Here is a 15915-nt window from a genome sequence, read left to right on the forward strand (position 1 = left end):
CTTGGTACGGACTTTGACTTGAGAGATGTCTGAAATGCAGGTGACCTGTTCCACCTCCTTCTGAATCTCCTCTATCAAGAAAGAGTATGTGAATGGGCAGTAAAGTCACAGCTGGGTTGGCATTGGAACAAAGCCCAAGGTCTTCCGGTCTCAGGCCCTATAAAGCTCTGCCCTTTCCCAGCGCCTGTCCTAAACGAATCAGCAGAGATGGCCATGCTGTGGGCTCTCCTGTGCTTGGCATTCTTTGGCTCTTCCTATGGTAAGTCATAAAAGATCTCTTGCCCTCATTCTCTGTTCCCTCCCTTTTCTTTGGCTATGACTCTCCTAGTTGGGTGCTCTATCCACTGTGTCAATTGTTGCCTCAAGGCAGCTGGGAGACTCGGACTCTGGTGTTCTGATTCCAAGTTCATTGTACCATGCTATTTCAAAACTCTTGGAAATTTCCACGCATCATACCTAATAACCAGGCCTCCCAAGACCCTCTACTCCCCATCCTGCCTCCCACTCTCCCCAATGGCTGTTCCCCCCCGGGGCACAGATCCTACCACCTGTGTGATCGTGGGTCACTCACTTAACCCTGATGAACCTGTTTCCTCACATATAATAATATTTATAGAGTTGTTACAGTTTTATAGATTTTACTTTATAAACATAAGACCTTATAATGAGTAGGCTATGATGGGGTTGTTCTGTATTGCTCACCATAGGCTGTGGGATCCCAGCCATTACACCGGCTCTGAACTTCAATCAGAAGATTGTCAATGGAGAGAATGCTGTGTCAGGCTCCTGGCCCTGGCAGGTGTCCCTGCAGGTAATGGCTTAACTGGGGCAAGGAATAGCAGAGGCCAGAAATGGGGACAAGGAAGGGGAGTAAAAAGAGAAATGGAACTTCTGGGTCCGGGTCCAGCAGTTCTCTGGTCTCCTCTACCATTTCAGGCTTATAGTTTTGGGGAAAAGGGAACATGATCTTTGTATGGAGGAGAGGGCAGCAGTTCCAGGACAGGGAGACTCTGGACAAAACCCTTCCCTCCGATTAATAACTCCTTGTCATGTAACGCTTTCCTCATAAGAAATCTTATGCAGATAACAGAAACATTTATAGATAAGGAAACTGAGGCCAAAACTAGGTCCAAAGAGACACTAATATTGAAAGTGATAGCTAATATAGTGGATGACATAATCAGAATCTAAAAAAAAGATCTTGATGGGATAAAGCATTGGGCTGAATTTTATTAGGTGAAATTCAATAAAAATAAAGGTAAAAGGGGGCAGCTGGGTGGCTCAGTGGATTGAGTGAGACCCAGAGATGGGAGGTCCTGGGTTCAAATCTGGCCTCAGATACTTCCTAGCTGTGTGACCCTGGGCAAGTCACTTGACCCCCATTACCTACCCCAATTAACTTAGCCCTTACCACTCTTCTTGCTTGGAACCAATACTTAGTACTGGATCTAAGACAGAAGGTAAGGGTTTTAAGTCTGGGGCAGGGTAGGGTTGGTGGAATCCAGGTCAATATGAGTCATTACTTGATGTAATGGCCCAAAAAGCTAGTATGAGACTGGGTCATATTAAGATAAACAGCTTTTAGGAATATAGAGTGATAGTTCCTCTATTCTGCCCTCATCAGAATGTCTAAGTATTGTGTTAAGTTCTGGCACCACAGTTCAATTCATCTGACAAGATGGCAAGTTTCTACTTGCCTTGGTGAAGTGCCTTGAGCCATGTCAAATGACTATCAGGAAAGGAACCAGGGATATGGATGTTTAGCCTGAAGAAGAGAAGATAGGAATGAGAGGAAGGAGGAAACAGCTATCTTGAAGTAGCCTGTTGTGTAGAAGAGAAGTTAACTCATTCTGTCTAGCTCCAATGGGCAAGAACCAAGACTATGGATGGATAATAGAGGCGATTTGGACCTTGATATCAGGGATATCTTCCTAGCAATTCAATTCTGACCCAACGTGCAATGGGCTGCTTCAAGAGGTAGTGAGTTCCCCTTCTTTGGCAGTCCCTTCATGCATGAGCTGAACTAGAAGGCAGCCAGGGTCACTTCCATCTCTAAATTCTGTGATTCCCTTATGACAGAGCTGAAAGGGACCTTAGGGGTCACCCGGCCTATCCTCTCTTACAGATGAGGCCCAGAAAAGTTCTGTGACTTGACTAAAATCATGCAGCTTATAGTAAGCAGCAGACCCAGGATTCAAACCAAGGTCATTTGACTCAAAATCCAGAGTTCCTAGCACTACAGTGAACACAGTGATTCAGTAGGCAAAGAGGCAGAATTCCTATCTATATCCTCTGGCTTTAACAAATCCAATTTTCTTTTGATTCCAGCACACAGCCTCCCCAAAGATGGTCGTACCTCCTGCACACATGTCTGTGTTTCAGTAGTTCCTATGCACACTGATAATTTTAATCTTCAAACTTGGGTATGAGCCTAACAAGCTATTCCCTTCTCTTCTCTTTGCTACAGCAGCAAAATGGTTTTCACTTCTGTGGAGGTTCCCTCATCAACCAAAACTGGGTAGTCACAGCTGCCCACTGCAATGTGAGGTGAGGACCCTAAAATCACATTCCTTTGATATCCCCATCCCAGGAAATCAGGCTTCTGTAGAAGAGCAGCCCACCCCAAGACCAATAACTTCAGCTCTCTATCCTATGCTGCAGTCCCTCCTCCAAATGATCCTGTTCATGGTCCAGGCTCCCTACGCTGTTAGCCCCAGACCCATTTCTCCAGATCCAAAGGGGATCTGTTTCCTTCTACGCCTCCCAACTCTATTTCACTCTTGCCACAGCCCAAACCACCTGGTTGTCCTTGGAGAACACGACCGATCGTCCAGTGCAGAACCTGTTCAGGTCAGGACTATCTCCAAGGTGAGCATCTGGAATAAGCTGGCCCAACAGGCCTCAGCCCTCGGAGACGGGGAGATGCTGAACTGAGGTCAGGGAGGTGCTGGGGCCCAACCCTCACCACACAGGTCACAGGGAAAGAGGGTACTGAAGACCCAGCCCGAGGCAGGTGGAGACTTTTGGTCCAATTAATTTCTAGTCATTCTTCTTAATCTTTACACGATCAAGAATCCAAAGCAGCAGTGTTCACTCTGTCAGCCTATTTCTAAGCCTTCGTTCTTTTACCAGGGTCCTTTTTGTCTACCAGGGCTGGGGGTTGGTGAAGGTGCCAGGGAAGAGTCCAGGGACCTGCCCCTCTCTCCTGTGCCCTTAGAGTCCTAACCTGACCTCCCTGATGATGGCTCTCCACAGATCATCACCTATCCTGGCTGGAATTCCAATACCATGAATAATGATCTCACTCTGCTGAAGCTGTCCTCACCTGTCCAATTCACCAACCGCATCTCCCCCGTCTGTCTGAACACAAACAGCAACCTCCCTCAGGGTCTCACTTGTGTCACCACAGGCTGGGGCCGCACCAGCGGTGTAGGTATGTAAAGGGGAGCTTCGGAGCGAATGGGATGTCTATTAGGGCCATTTTTTCTTCTCCTGGAGGAATGTTTTTGCATCAGAACAGGCGTGAGGGCTCTGGGGCCATTTGGGAGGCCATTTGGGGAAGAGGTACATCTAGGAGAGAAGCAGTAAATGACTTTTGCCTGGACTTACAGCCAACATCACCCCGGCCCGGCTGCAGCAGGTGGTCCTGCCCCTGGTGACAGTGAATCAGTGCCAGCAGTACTGGGGCAGCCGGATCACGGATGCCATGATCTGTGCTGGAGGCTCTGGAGCTTCCTCCTGCCAGGTAATCCTAGTGCTGCCCCTATGGACTGAGGCAGCCCCAAAAGGACCAAGAACAGACCCCCAAACAAAAGAAGTTCTGAGACATTAGAATGCCAGCTTTCCCTTTTCCTCAGGATTCTTTTTTTTTCTCACGGGAGTCAAAATGACTGTTCCCAGGAAGAACCAGAGGCTCCTTCAGAGCTCTAACTCTGCCCCCAAGGTTCCCAGATTCCCTCTAGGCTCCAGTGTCAGACCCCTCCAAGCCTTTCTAGCTCCCTGCTCATCTGCCTTTATCCTATCTGTTTTGCTGCAGGGTGATTCTGGAGGACCCCTTGTGTGCCGACAAAGCAGCCTGCAGAATGCACCCTGGGTTCAAGTCGGTGTTGTCTCTTGGGGAACAAGCAACTGTAATGTCCAGGCACCAGCCATGTACACACGCATCAGTAAATTTATTTCTTGGATCAATCAAATTGTGGCTAGCTACTAAGGAGCTTGGAAAAGAGGCTTTGGGGATACCCCACACAAACCCTATTGCTCTTCTTCCCTATTCCCTGAAGCCCAATAAATTCCCTTTCTTCTCTCAAGTCTGGGTTATCTATTCTCCACAGGCTCTTCCTTTGTTCTAGCCTTGGATGACGAGGTATCAGGTGAAGCTGCTTTGAGGAGGGGGCTGCCCTCAGAACAAGTTAGGGGTTCTGTTCCTGGATCTCCACACGATCCCTGAATGCTATTAATATTGGAATTCAATTCCCACCCACTCTGGGGCACTTGCAAGGTTTTCTGCTTTACCTGGCACTGGCCAAGACCTACTAGGATTTGGGACTTGGCCTTGATACCATTGGAAGGGAAACCTGAAACTGGAAGAAGTAATGTACTTTCATTTATTATTTTATTTTTAACCCTTACCTTCCACCTTAGAATCGATACTATGTATTGGTTCCAAGGTAGAAGAGTGGTAAGAACTAGGCAATGGGGTTAAGTGACTTGCCCAGGGTCACACAGCTAGGCAGTGTCTGAGGTTAGATCTGAACCCAGGATATCCCATCTCTAGGCCTGGCTCTCCATCTACTGTGCTACCCAGCTGCTCCCCAGTAATGTACTTTTAGAGTGTTTCAGCACAAAAGAAGTCTGGCAGGGAAAGGTTGGGGTGAGAGGAGCTGCTTCTCCCAGCAGACTCTGGGGCTACTTTACATTCTTCACTGTTCCCCATCAGATTCTCCTCAACTCAAGGCATCCTGGTGGTATATATACAGTGAAGGGCCTAGAGACAGGAAGCTCCAAGTTTAAATTCAGTCACAGACACTTACTGGTTATGTGGCCCTGGGCAAGTCCCTTAACTTATTAGCCTCAGTTTCTTTATCTGTAAAGTGGAAAAATAACAGCATTTACTTCCCAAGGTTTTGTGAGGTTCAAATGAGATAACTGTAAAGCACTTAGCACAGTGTCTAGCACACAGGAAGAACTATATAAACATTAGCTATTATTATTTTCCCACCTCTCCCCTCTTCCCCCATTCCCCTACCCCCAAACCAGGAAGCAGTCATGGCCCACAGGGATGGAGTAGTCATCCTGGGGGAAGACTGCAGGTTTATTGAATATGAAAGATACATTTGCAAATTGAGTACACAAAATAAATAACTTTATACATTCTCAATCCAATGGCACAAGCTCCCAGGGAACAATAGTATGAGGGATTTCTTTAGTGTCAAGAGGCTAAGACAAAGAACAAATGTCTCAAACCCACAAGCATATATTTATCCTGCCCCTCGTGGGTTTGGAGAGGAGAAGGAGGTGTCTGGGTCCAAAAATGCTCAAATGGCAAGGAAGTAGGGTAGTGGTGTGCAGGTAACAGGACTGGCAACTGAGAAAATCCACTGAAGATTCAGGTTCCCCAAAGAGATCACTGGGAACCAAGAGGCAGAAGAAAGAAACAGGAAGCTTCCACCCAGGTATCTCCCTTTTCCTAGCCAAGACAAATCCATATGACCCTTCCAGGGTGAGGGCTCTTGGCAGTAGGGAAGAAGGCTGGTGTAAGGAGGTATGGAAACAAAGAAGCTCTGGGCACACACCAGGGATTTACTTCTCAGTCCCATAAGGTTTCTTGACTGCTGCAGCCCAACACTCCAGGAGTTTGGGAAAGTGGCTGAGATCTCTCCTGGCTATGGGACCATCTGCCAAGGGTAACTTTCTATCTTCAGGATAGAAAATTGGGCTTGAAAGTCCCTGGGTTATCAGAAGAAAGAAGAATGGCAGGTAAAGTGACCCAAGAGGAGGCTGTTTAGGCTCCCCAGGCCTTGGAAGAGGCACTTTGTGACAAATGGCTCTCTCTTTGCACAAATGTATACTTGTATACACAAATATACAGTGGCTTTGGTTTGGTTTTCCTATTGGTACCAAGGAACCACCATGAGAGGAGGCTAGGTTCTTGGCACTGCTGGTTAGAGTTGGCAACGATGTCCATATGAAGTTTTACTTTTACTGTTGTTGATGTTTTAGATAAAGAACAGTGCCCTATTAGATCTCTATGGGCCAGGGATATGGAAGAACATTTGTTTTCTTGGCAGGAGCCCCTATTCTAAGGGCCATAGGTGTCTTATTGAAGAAGCAGCTTGGCTATTTCTATTAAGCCCTAGCCCCTTCCTAAATTTGCTGAAAGCAGCTTCAGTTTAAAGATAGGCAGGAAAAACTGAGGGAAGCTCTTTAAAATGGGTTCTATTGCTCCATCTTAGCTATAAGCCAGACAAAGTTTGCAAGCCCATGCATTTTAGAGGAGTTAAGAGATGTCCAAGGAGACAATATAGTCTGGTCAGGACTGAAAGTACACAATCCCAAATGGGCTATGTTGGGGGAACCAGCCCCCCTCCATCCTAGCCCTGCTGTTTCACCTAGGGGCACTGGGGGCCTCCCCCCTCCCCTTACCTGCAGGACTGGGCAGATTCACACAGTATTGCTAAGTTCCATAAGAAATTCCTTAAGAGCAGACTTCCTGGCTGGGAGGGAAGGGGATGGATGAATAAATGAAGTTATGACCAAGCTCTTCCCCTAGAATTCCCTTACTCCTCAGGCAGCATGTGACTCCCTGAGGATGTGTTAACGCAACCTTTTAAATGATTCTGGATATGAGAAGGGGAACAGGGTGGGAGGAAATGGGAAACACTCCTATCAGGATCTTGGAAAAGAATTCCATCTCCAGAACCTATCAGGCCCCATGGTGGCTGCTTCTCAAGCTCAATGCCTAGTCATATCCCAAGTAGCCACTAGATGTCACTTAAGACTTTGTCCATGGAAGACTGGTTTGTTTAGTGGACAAACTCCAACCCATAATAAGCTAAAGAGCCTGAAAACATCCTGCCTGCAGGGCCTAATGGGAAAAGTAGGATAGACAGAGGAGTTCTGAAGAATACAGAAGAAACAAGGCAGAGACACGGAGTCTACAATATGTGTGCACTGTAGCAGAGACAGCACCCATCAGGGAAGGAAAAAGAGGTAACATTCCCCCAGCTTTATAGCCATCCCTGCCCTAAAAGTGGAAGAACTCTTCAAGTGGAGGGGGGACACAACTCCTCCCCTGAGGATAACAGGGTCTACAGGATAAAAGAGGAAAGGGGGAATGTGGAGTGTCAGTTTTCTAAGGGGGTGGCCGAAACTGCTTAGAGGCCAGGGTGATTACCATGTCTGCCCTAGAGAGACTATTTCAGATACTTTTTCCTCCAGCCTAGCACCCACCACCAGAGAACTACAGGAAAGCCAGACACTCTCCTCTTCTTTCCTGACTACAATTTAGGTTACCTGCTCTTCCCCTTTCCAGAACTAAGGACTAGGTTCAGATTTCCCTTCAAATATAGTTTCCTGGGAGAAATCAGATGAAAGGAAAAGGGACCAGGACAACCCTGGGATATCATAAAGACCCTTGAATCCTTAGAATAAGCTGGAACAAGGATCTACCTTAAAATAGTCCCTGTACATATTGTAGCTTCCTTTCAGGGGAAGGAAGCAGGCTGTCTTAAGGGATAGAATGACTAAGCTCACTGAATGTACTCTACATTTCTTGTTTCACAGAAACACTTCTTTTTAAAAGAAGATCCTATAGATAGCTATACCCTCTCAGGCCCTTTAGTGGATCCTTCTCCCACTCACTGGGGGAACTAGATGCTTAGTTACCCTCTTCCCATGCCATTCCTACCCTTAATCCCCTTAAGAAAGACCACTCACATCTGGTTAGATTTCTTTGGCTCCCTCTAGGAGCTTCCTCACCGAGACACTACTGATCACCTACTTTAGCCCAAGTGAGTCCATTTCCTGTTGGTTACACAAGGAGTCCTGATCAGAAAGGGTACTCTAGTGCCAAGTAAATGCTATAGGTGTCATCTCTGATTTCAGTGTTTCCTTTTCTAGTTCTGGGTAGTCAGAGCCTAAACATGCTCTAAACCAGCTGGGTACTCCCTGGGAAAGGAGGGAGAAAAAAAAGGAAGGGAAAGGAAGGGATCTGGGTGAATATCCTATCAAGTTTCCCTGTTAAGCCTTCAAAAAAGCAAAACAGCCAAGGGCAACTTATTTGACATCAGGGGGTTCTCATGTACTAGCCCCATTTGGCTCCAAATGAGTGGAAAAGAAAAGAGAGGCTTGGGGCTTTGGTTTAAAAAAAAAAATAACCCTCTCCTAAGGAGGATTTGGGGAATTTACCACTAAATAATGCAGGCTGCAAAGAGGGGCATCCCTTACTCCAAGTGAGCAGCCTGGCCTATATAACATCACATCCACAATGACTATCTCTAGGCTATGAATTTCAAGGAGATGATGCAGAGGGGACTGGAATTAAAGGAAAGAGGGACAAGGGGATCCCTTGAAAAAGGGTTTTCCTTTTCTTTAAACTGCACTAAGGAATTATGTTTCAAAAACTTACCCCACCACAGGAAAGTGCTCAGAGTTAAAATCCTTAGTCTAGTCTTGGTCTCCCCCACCCAGTCCAGATCTCCTAGTACGTGGTCACCCACCTCCATCAACAATCAACCCCAATCAAACAATCCTCTGCAGTTCTGACACAGCAGGAAGCTCTTAGGTAGCTGAGTCACAGCCACTCAGTATTCCAACCTCCCAGGAAAGGTGGGCACATAACAGAAGTATCATCCTTCGTCATCTGAGAAGGGCTCTTGATTCACAAAAACATGCCACTTATATATATATATAGTATGGGTGTAGGCAGACAAATTCAGTCCTTAGAATCTGGCATTAATAAATAATACTGGGCACTCTAGCCCCACCAGGCTTTTCTCCTTCTAGGGGTGCTCACTAGCCTATGGGGTGGCACAAGGCACTTAAGACAGTGGACATCTGGCAAGGGGACGGGAGTCTATTGTGCAATGGGTATCATCAATCCCAGGCACTTCCCAAAATAAGAAGGGAAGCTTGAGTGATTGTGGATTCTGCTCTAGCTCCCTGGATACTGGGTCCCACTGCCACTTCCCCAGGCTTATCTGGGAACACTTCAATTGAAGGGAAGTGAATGAGTAAAGGTGTGTCTGAGAAGACCTAAGCTGTGCAAGGAGAGCTGATGGCTCAGCCATTATACTGCTGCTGGTAGCGTAGGTTAAGTTCCCGCAGTTCCCGTTCACGAACACGCCGAGACTTATTGGATTTGGTAGAGCGACTGGAGCGTGTAGACTGTGCTGACTTGGTGCTCTGGCATCGAGAAGATGCCCTCTTGAGAAGATTCTGGGAAATTGAGCGGTGAAGGTTCTTCATGGAAGAAGAGGCAGCCATGCTCACCACCCATGGGTGCTTCAAAGCTTGGAGAGCTGTCATCCTGGCACCAGGATCCACAGTTAGCAGACGGTCAATGAAATCCTTTGCCAAATTTGATACACTGGGCCAGGGCTGGGAAATCAGAGAGGGAAACCAGTTAGGATCAAAGAACGTTTGATGATCTTGGTATAGACCAGTGGTTCCCAAACTTTTTTGGCCTACTGCCCCCTTTCCAGAAAAAAATATTAATTAGTGCCCCTGGAAATTTAATTTTTTTAAAATTTTAATAGCAATTAATAGAAAAGATAAATGCACCTGTGGCTATCACCGCCTCCAGAGTCACTGCAGCACCCACCAGGGGGCGGTGGCACCCACTTTGGGAATCACTGGTATAAATAAAAGATCACTAGATTTAGAGTTTTTCTAGGTACATAATCTTTAGACAAATCATAATCTGTGTTTTCAGTTTCTACAACTAAAAAAATGAAGGCCATTACATGACCCCCAAGAACCCTTCCTATCCTAAATTTTCTAAGATATTCAGTCCTTTCCCAACTCTAAATTACATGAACTTCAATTGTTGATATTGTTCTAACTTAGGAAGTCTGATGATTCTGATACTGTTATACAGCAGCTGTCCTGATTTAGGTTCCAAGGTCTTTGGCAAAGTTGGCCTTAAAAGCCAGGGAGCCAGGCCTGGCATTTTAGTTCTGATATTTTCAAGATTTCTATTATCTTCTTCTCAGGGAAAGTCTCTGAGGAACTGAGAATCCCATCTTTTGCCTTGCTCTCCTTTCTTTCTAACCATTCTTTATTGAGGTTTTGTGCTTTCCTTCCCCACTTCCCAACCTTCCCCAAAATACCCAACTTCCATTAATCCCTGACAAACTAGTTAATTTCAATTCTGCTCACTAGACCTCATACTCATGTAGTTATTAGCATATTTCTGGATTTGCAAGGGTTTCACATTTTCCCCCAATCGTTCCCAAAATGAGGGTCTGGATCTGAGGGAAGAATAACCAACTTCCCAAGGATAGCTGGCTTTCTTGAGAGGCACATGAGCCTCTCAGAGGGTCCCAATGACTCCAAACCTACTTCCTAACAACTACTTGATCTAGTTTTTTCTTAAGAGTGAAGAGACATTTTAAACAACTCAACCAAGCTTTGAGAGGAAACTTCTTCAGGCCTACCTTTCTTTTGCCAGAGAAATGTAAGGAACAATCAAACAATCACCACCCTGAAATTATAAAAACTCTCAATGGCAATGAAAAGAAAGCTCTTTTTTCCCTTTAGTCTCTCCAAAACTCGCTGAAGTTTGAATTCAAACTCCATTAAATACCTACTGCCTATAGAGAGTCTTGTGCCCATAACAGGCACATGGGGAGATGAAAAACTTAAACATAAACAAATATATTCTGCCATCATAGAACTTGGTCTATGCTAGGGTTTTTCTTTTTTTATTATAACGAATTTTTAAAAATTCAATTATATAAAAAAAAAAAACAATTTTTAACCTTCATTTCCTTTAAGTCAAATCCTCATTCTCTCTCCTTTTCCCTCTCCCCTCCCCAAAACAGCAAACAATTTGATATAGATTTTATATATGTAATAGTGTAAAACATCTTTTCATATTAGTTTTTTTTGTGATAGGGAACTCAAACGAAAGAAAAATGAAGAAATAAAGTGAAATATAGTATATTTCAGGCTGCATTAAGACTTCATCAGCTCTTTCTCAGGAGGCAAATTTCTTCATCTGACAACTGCCTCTTCATATCCTTGGATTATTTATCAATTGGGGAATGATTTGTATTCTTATAAATTTGACTCAATTCTTTATATATTTAAGAAATAAGGCCTTTATCAGAGATATCTGCTGTAAAAAAAAAATTTTCCCAGCTTTCTCCTGTTCTTCTATTCTTGATTGCATTGGTTTTATTTGTGTAACCTTTTTTGTTTAATATAATCAAAGTTATCCATTTTACATCCTATAATGCTATTGGCCATAATTTCTTCCCTTATTCATAGATTTGACAGGTAAACTATTCTATGCTCCTCTAGTTTGCTAATGGTAGTACTTTTTATGTCTAAATCTAGAGTTTTTCTTAACCTGAGCTCTGTGAATTCAACCTGTCCCTATCTCTAGTTACACTAATTTTGTTGTTCAGTCATTTCAGTTGTGTCTGATTCTTCCGGACACCAGAGTGGTTTGCCATTTCCTTCCCCAGTTCATTTTGCAGATGAGGAACTGAGGCAAACAGGCTAAGTGCTTTGCCCAGGTTCAAAGAAGAGAAGGCTAACTTCAAGCATGGCTAAGGCTCACAGCGGTGAATGATGAGGTCCTGATCTGAAAAGTTTACAAGGTTATAGATTTAGTCAAGCAGTCATTCTACAAGCACTCTATGAAATATTTATTATGCCAGGCACTAATGCTCAGTGCTGTAGATGCAAAAAAAAAAAAAAAAAAAGAAAGAAAAGAAAAAAGAAACAGTCCCTCCCAAGGGGCATACATTCTAATGGGGGAAGGGCCCCCATTCAGCACACATATGGATAACTAGTAAACCTGCCAGCCTCCCCTTGTTACAAAACCAGTCATTAGAAGCTTAAGAAATCCAATTTGTTCATGTTAAAGTTTCCTTTTGAGTTCATTGATTGGGTAGTTAAAGCTATATGACTGTACATACAGATATAAAAGTAGCTTGCATTTATAAATTTCTACCGGCACAACAACCCTGAAAGGCAGATTATGAAGCATCATTGCACTCATATGTAAGATATACCCAAAGTAGATGGAAGGGATATGAATTGAGTCTTGAAGAAAAACAGGAAAACAAAAAGACAAAGCTAAGAGATTTAGTCAGAATGGACTTTAGAGTTCATCTAGTCTAACCTCCTAATTTTACAGATGGGAAATTGAATCCTACAGAGTGGGAAAGCCACCTGCCACTGATCACTTAAGGGGAAAGGTTTCCCTATACATGAGATGAGGCACATAAATTGATGATTTACATATCTAAGGGCTAAAAAAAAAAAAGCTAGGCAGTAGAATATAGTGGAAAAATTATAGGAATTAGGAGACCTTGGTTTGGATCTCAGTGTAGATATTAACTTCAATACCATGGAAAAGTAATTTCCCCACTACGAGCCTCCAATTTTCTCATCTAGAAAATGGGTATGCTATTTTACAACTTATCTTGCAGGGTTGTTGTGCAGGTAGAGGTTTATAAATGTGAACTTATTATATCTGTCTGTACAATCATATAGCTTTAGCTATGCAATGATATCAAAAAGAATCTCTTTAACATGCGCAAACTGGATTTCTTAAGTAACCAATGACTAGTTTCAAGAAAAGGAAAGGCTGGCAGGTTCGGTAATGAGAAATCTCTTCCAGTCAGCAAACACAAATCAATGTATTGATTTGTTTATGCCACTAGAGGGCTCACCTGCTGTACTCTGTATAACTTCAATTTTAATTCATTATATTCCACTGAGGAAAATAACAACATATCTGAGGCCACCAGTCATAAGGTGCCAACCATAGGCTGAGAGGCTGGAGCTAAATTTCAAATAAGGCAGCACCCACAGAAGATATGCTCTTTGGGAGCAGAACTGTTTCTCTGTGTTTGTATTTCCACTGTGTAAATAATGCCTTATATACAAGAAGCACTACCTAAATGCTTGTGGAATTTAATTGAACCATGACAAAGTTCAGGTCTAAAAGTGGACAGGCTAAAGCCAATTGCCAGATTCAGAGTGAAGTGAGCAAAGAACCTGAAGGACTGTCAAAAAGACAGAATGAGTCAGGCAGCACTGACCAGGGTGGTAACATCACAGAGCCTTTCCCCATCTTCCTGAGTCTCTTCCTGGATCATGCTGGGGAGGGTCTCCAGCTGAGAGGCTTGATCCCCCTTCAAAACTATTAGCAAGGCAGCACGGACTCAACTGTCACCAAACACGAGTCCAGGGGAAAGCAAAGAGAAAGTCAATGGTCTTGGACAAGGAGAAGCAATGGTAGAAATATGAGAAAGCACAGAGCGGGAAACATGAGGTCTCTGATCCTTGGATGTTTTGGACAGAAATGGTGAAAAACTGGATGCCTGAGACTCCCTAAAAAAATGTGGGCCTGAGTATTTGTTGAGGCTTCCTTTAGGCAACATGCTCCTTACAAAGGAGTGAGGAGATATGAATTGTTGTCCTGGTTCTACCATTACAAGGTGTGTGACCTTGGAAAAGCCAGTTTCTCTGAAACTTAATTCCTCAACTACAGAAGGGAAAAAAAAAGTAGCAACCCCTCTTAGAGCTTCAATGAAGATCAAATGAGGGAATATACAAGAGTGAAAATAATTTTAAAAGAATAAAGTGCCATACAACTCTAAAGGGGTATGGTATTGCCAAGAGAAGCACTAGTTATTAAGTTCAACTTCACTTGTTTTTGCTGAAGCCTCTTCTCACACTTTAAAATCCAAAGGTTATCACCAGAATCCACTATGTCTGGCATCATCTTATCCACATTCCCACTTCACTAAGCAACAGCCACATGGCCTCTATACTATAAACACCCACCAAGAAACTCTCCTCTTAAGGTAGGAAGCAGGGCCTCTGTCAGCCAACTCCAGCATGCTCACTCTGTAACCACCGAGGGGGAGGGGGGAACTCTTGCAATTAATTCCCATTAAAACTCAGCATTAAGAAAAATTGCAGGGCTGTTCAGGTTATAGCCTTTTCTCTTACCTTCTACAAAATACATAAGTCACAATCAACAGCTGTGAAAGGAAAAGAGAGGAGGCTATGAAGAGGCTTGCTCAGCACTATGCCTATGTAAGGGCTAAGGAAGAAGATTTGAAGTTGAACATACAGAATCACCTAACTGGAATTGAAAGGAACCTCAGCAGCCAACTAGCATAAGCCATATGTAAAAAGGAATCCCTGCTCTAACTTAGGTGGCAGATGGTCTGTTCAGCCTCTTCTGGAGGGCCTACAATGAGAAATACATAACCCATTTTGGGTCCTAACCACAGTTTAGTGAACTTAACTAATCTTCGCAAATTCCATGAGGTAGACTTTAGATAACTCTCACTGGGAGGAAGTTTTCCCTAACATAAGCCTGAACTGGCCTCTGCAACTTCCACCTATTAGTTCTGGTTTTGCCCTCTCTGGACAAAGAGAACAAGCCTAATCTACCCACCATGTGGGAGACCTTTAAATACCCAGCTATCCTGTCTCTGCCCTCTTCCTCAAGCCTAAACATCCATATTTCATTTAAGGATACTTATATGACATGAACTCAAGGTCCTAAATATGAGCAATTTTAAAATAGTTTGTATTTATATAGTACTTTACAATTTACAAAGTGCTTTCTCCTTACAACAATCCTGTGAAACTTTGAGATGAATGTAGGAATAACTTTCTTACCGGTTGTTGTGAAAAGAAAGTATTCACTGCGTTCACCAAATATTTAATCAGACTTACTCTCTATAAGATGCTGAGACAGGTGCTGAGAAGGCCAGAAATGGGGTTGGCTGGTGTCTTTGTCCATGAAAAGTTTACGGTTAATCAGGAGGGAGAACCTGTGTACAAGTTGATTGCCTTAAACTGTGATTACTTAAATGCCATGTAAGAGGCCCAGCTGGTAAATAAACCCTGGAGAAATGCAGACTTTCCCCTAAAAGACTCTGGTCCGGGCTTTCTTTTGAATTCATATGGTCACAAACAGCCTTTCCTCTTCCAGGGTTTTCCTTGGCCCAGGGAGCCCTGTTCTCAAATAAAGATGAAGGGAGGGCACCACAGTACTCTCAGGTGCCCTCAGTTCTCTTGTCAAGGAAGCTAATCCCTGCTTTGCTGGCCATCTGTCACTGATGGGAAAATCCCTTCCTATGGATTGGCCTCCAGCCTTTCTAGGTCTGAAGCTGTACAGGAGACAGAAAACCACAGTAAAAAGGGAGAAAGAAATTTGGCCAGCAAGTCCTTGGTATGAAAATTGGAAACTCAATCAGCTTCTTTTTGTTTCTAGCCCTCATGGTTTTCCCTGTTGGTGATTAGCCTTCCAGCAAGCTACTAAAGCCTTGCAGACTCACAGGAAATAGCCAGGAGAGGAAAGAGAGAGAGAGAGGCCTCATGGTCTGTCTCCCCAAAAGAAGTTCTCTCCAGGGGCCTTCTTTCAGTAAATTGCACTTGTGATAATGACCACGGCTTGCCAGGGAAGAGTTAGGGTTTACATGTTCTGCCTCAGAACTGTCCTATTTTACTCTTCTTCTAGCAAGAGTTAGAACCCAGCAGGGAATATGCCTCCAGTCAGATACAAACACTAAGCTTGAGACTTCAAAACAAGAGCGGGTTCCAGAAAGGTCAATTCTGTCACATTCTCCTCATCCCATGGTACCAAATCTGAAAGCCTAAAGAGAATCCCAAATGTTTTAGAAAGTCCAGTGCTCACTCAGCAAAAACTACAAACCC

General features: G+C 43.9%; 2 protein-coding genes across 3 annotated transcripts in view; one reads left to right on the top strand and one right to left on the bottom strand.

The window, feature by feature from the left end:
* The first annotated feature begins 207 nt into the window (after positions 1-207).
* Positions 208-4551, top strand: CTRL (chymotrypsin like). The gene is made up of 7 exons (XM_044660572.1): positions 208-259; positions 708-811; positions 2468-2547; positions 2790-2868; positions 3256-3433; positions 3612-3745; positions 4037-4551. The coding sequence occupies exons 1-7, from the start codon at positions 208-210 to the stop codon at positions 4208-4210; spliced, it is 801 nt and encodes a 266-aa protein (XP_044516507.1). The 3' UTR covers positions 4211-4551.
* Positions 4552-9279: 4728 nt separating this feature from the next.
* The window catches only part of PSKH1 (protein serine kinase H1), a 63783-nt gene continuing 57147 nt past the window's right edge, over positions 9280-15915 (bottom strand). For both annotated transcript variants that reach the window (XM_044663212.1, XM_044663213.1), the window contains one exon: positions 9280-9597. In XM_044663212.1, coding sequence (XP_044519147.1) covers positions 9280-9597 — 318 coding nt within the window. The remainder of the gene's footprint in view (positions 9598-15915) is intronic.

The sequence above is a fragment of the Gracilinanus agilis genome, chromosome 2 (genome assembly GCF_016433145.1).
Source record: "Gracilinanus agilis isolate LMUSP501 chromosome 2, AgileGrace, whole genome shotgun sequence".
NCBI classification, from domain to species: Eukaryota; Metazoa; Chordata; class Mammalia; order Didelphimorphia; family Didelphidae; genus Gracilinanus; species Gracilinanus agilis.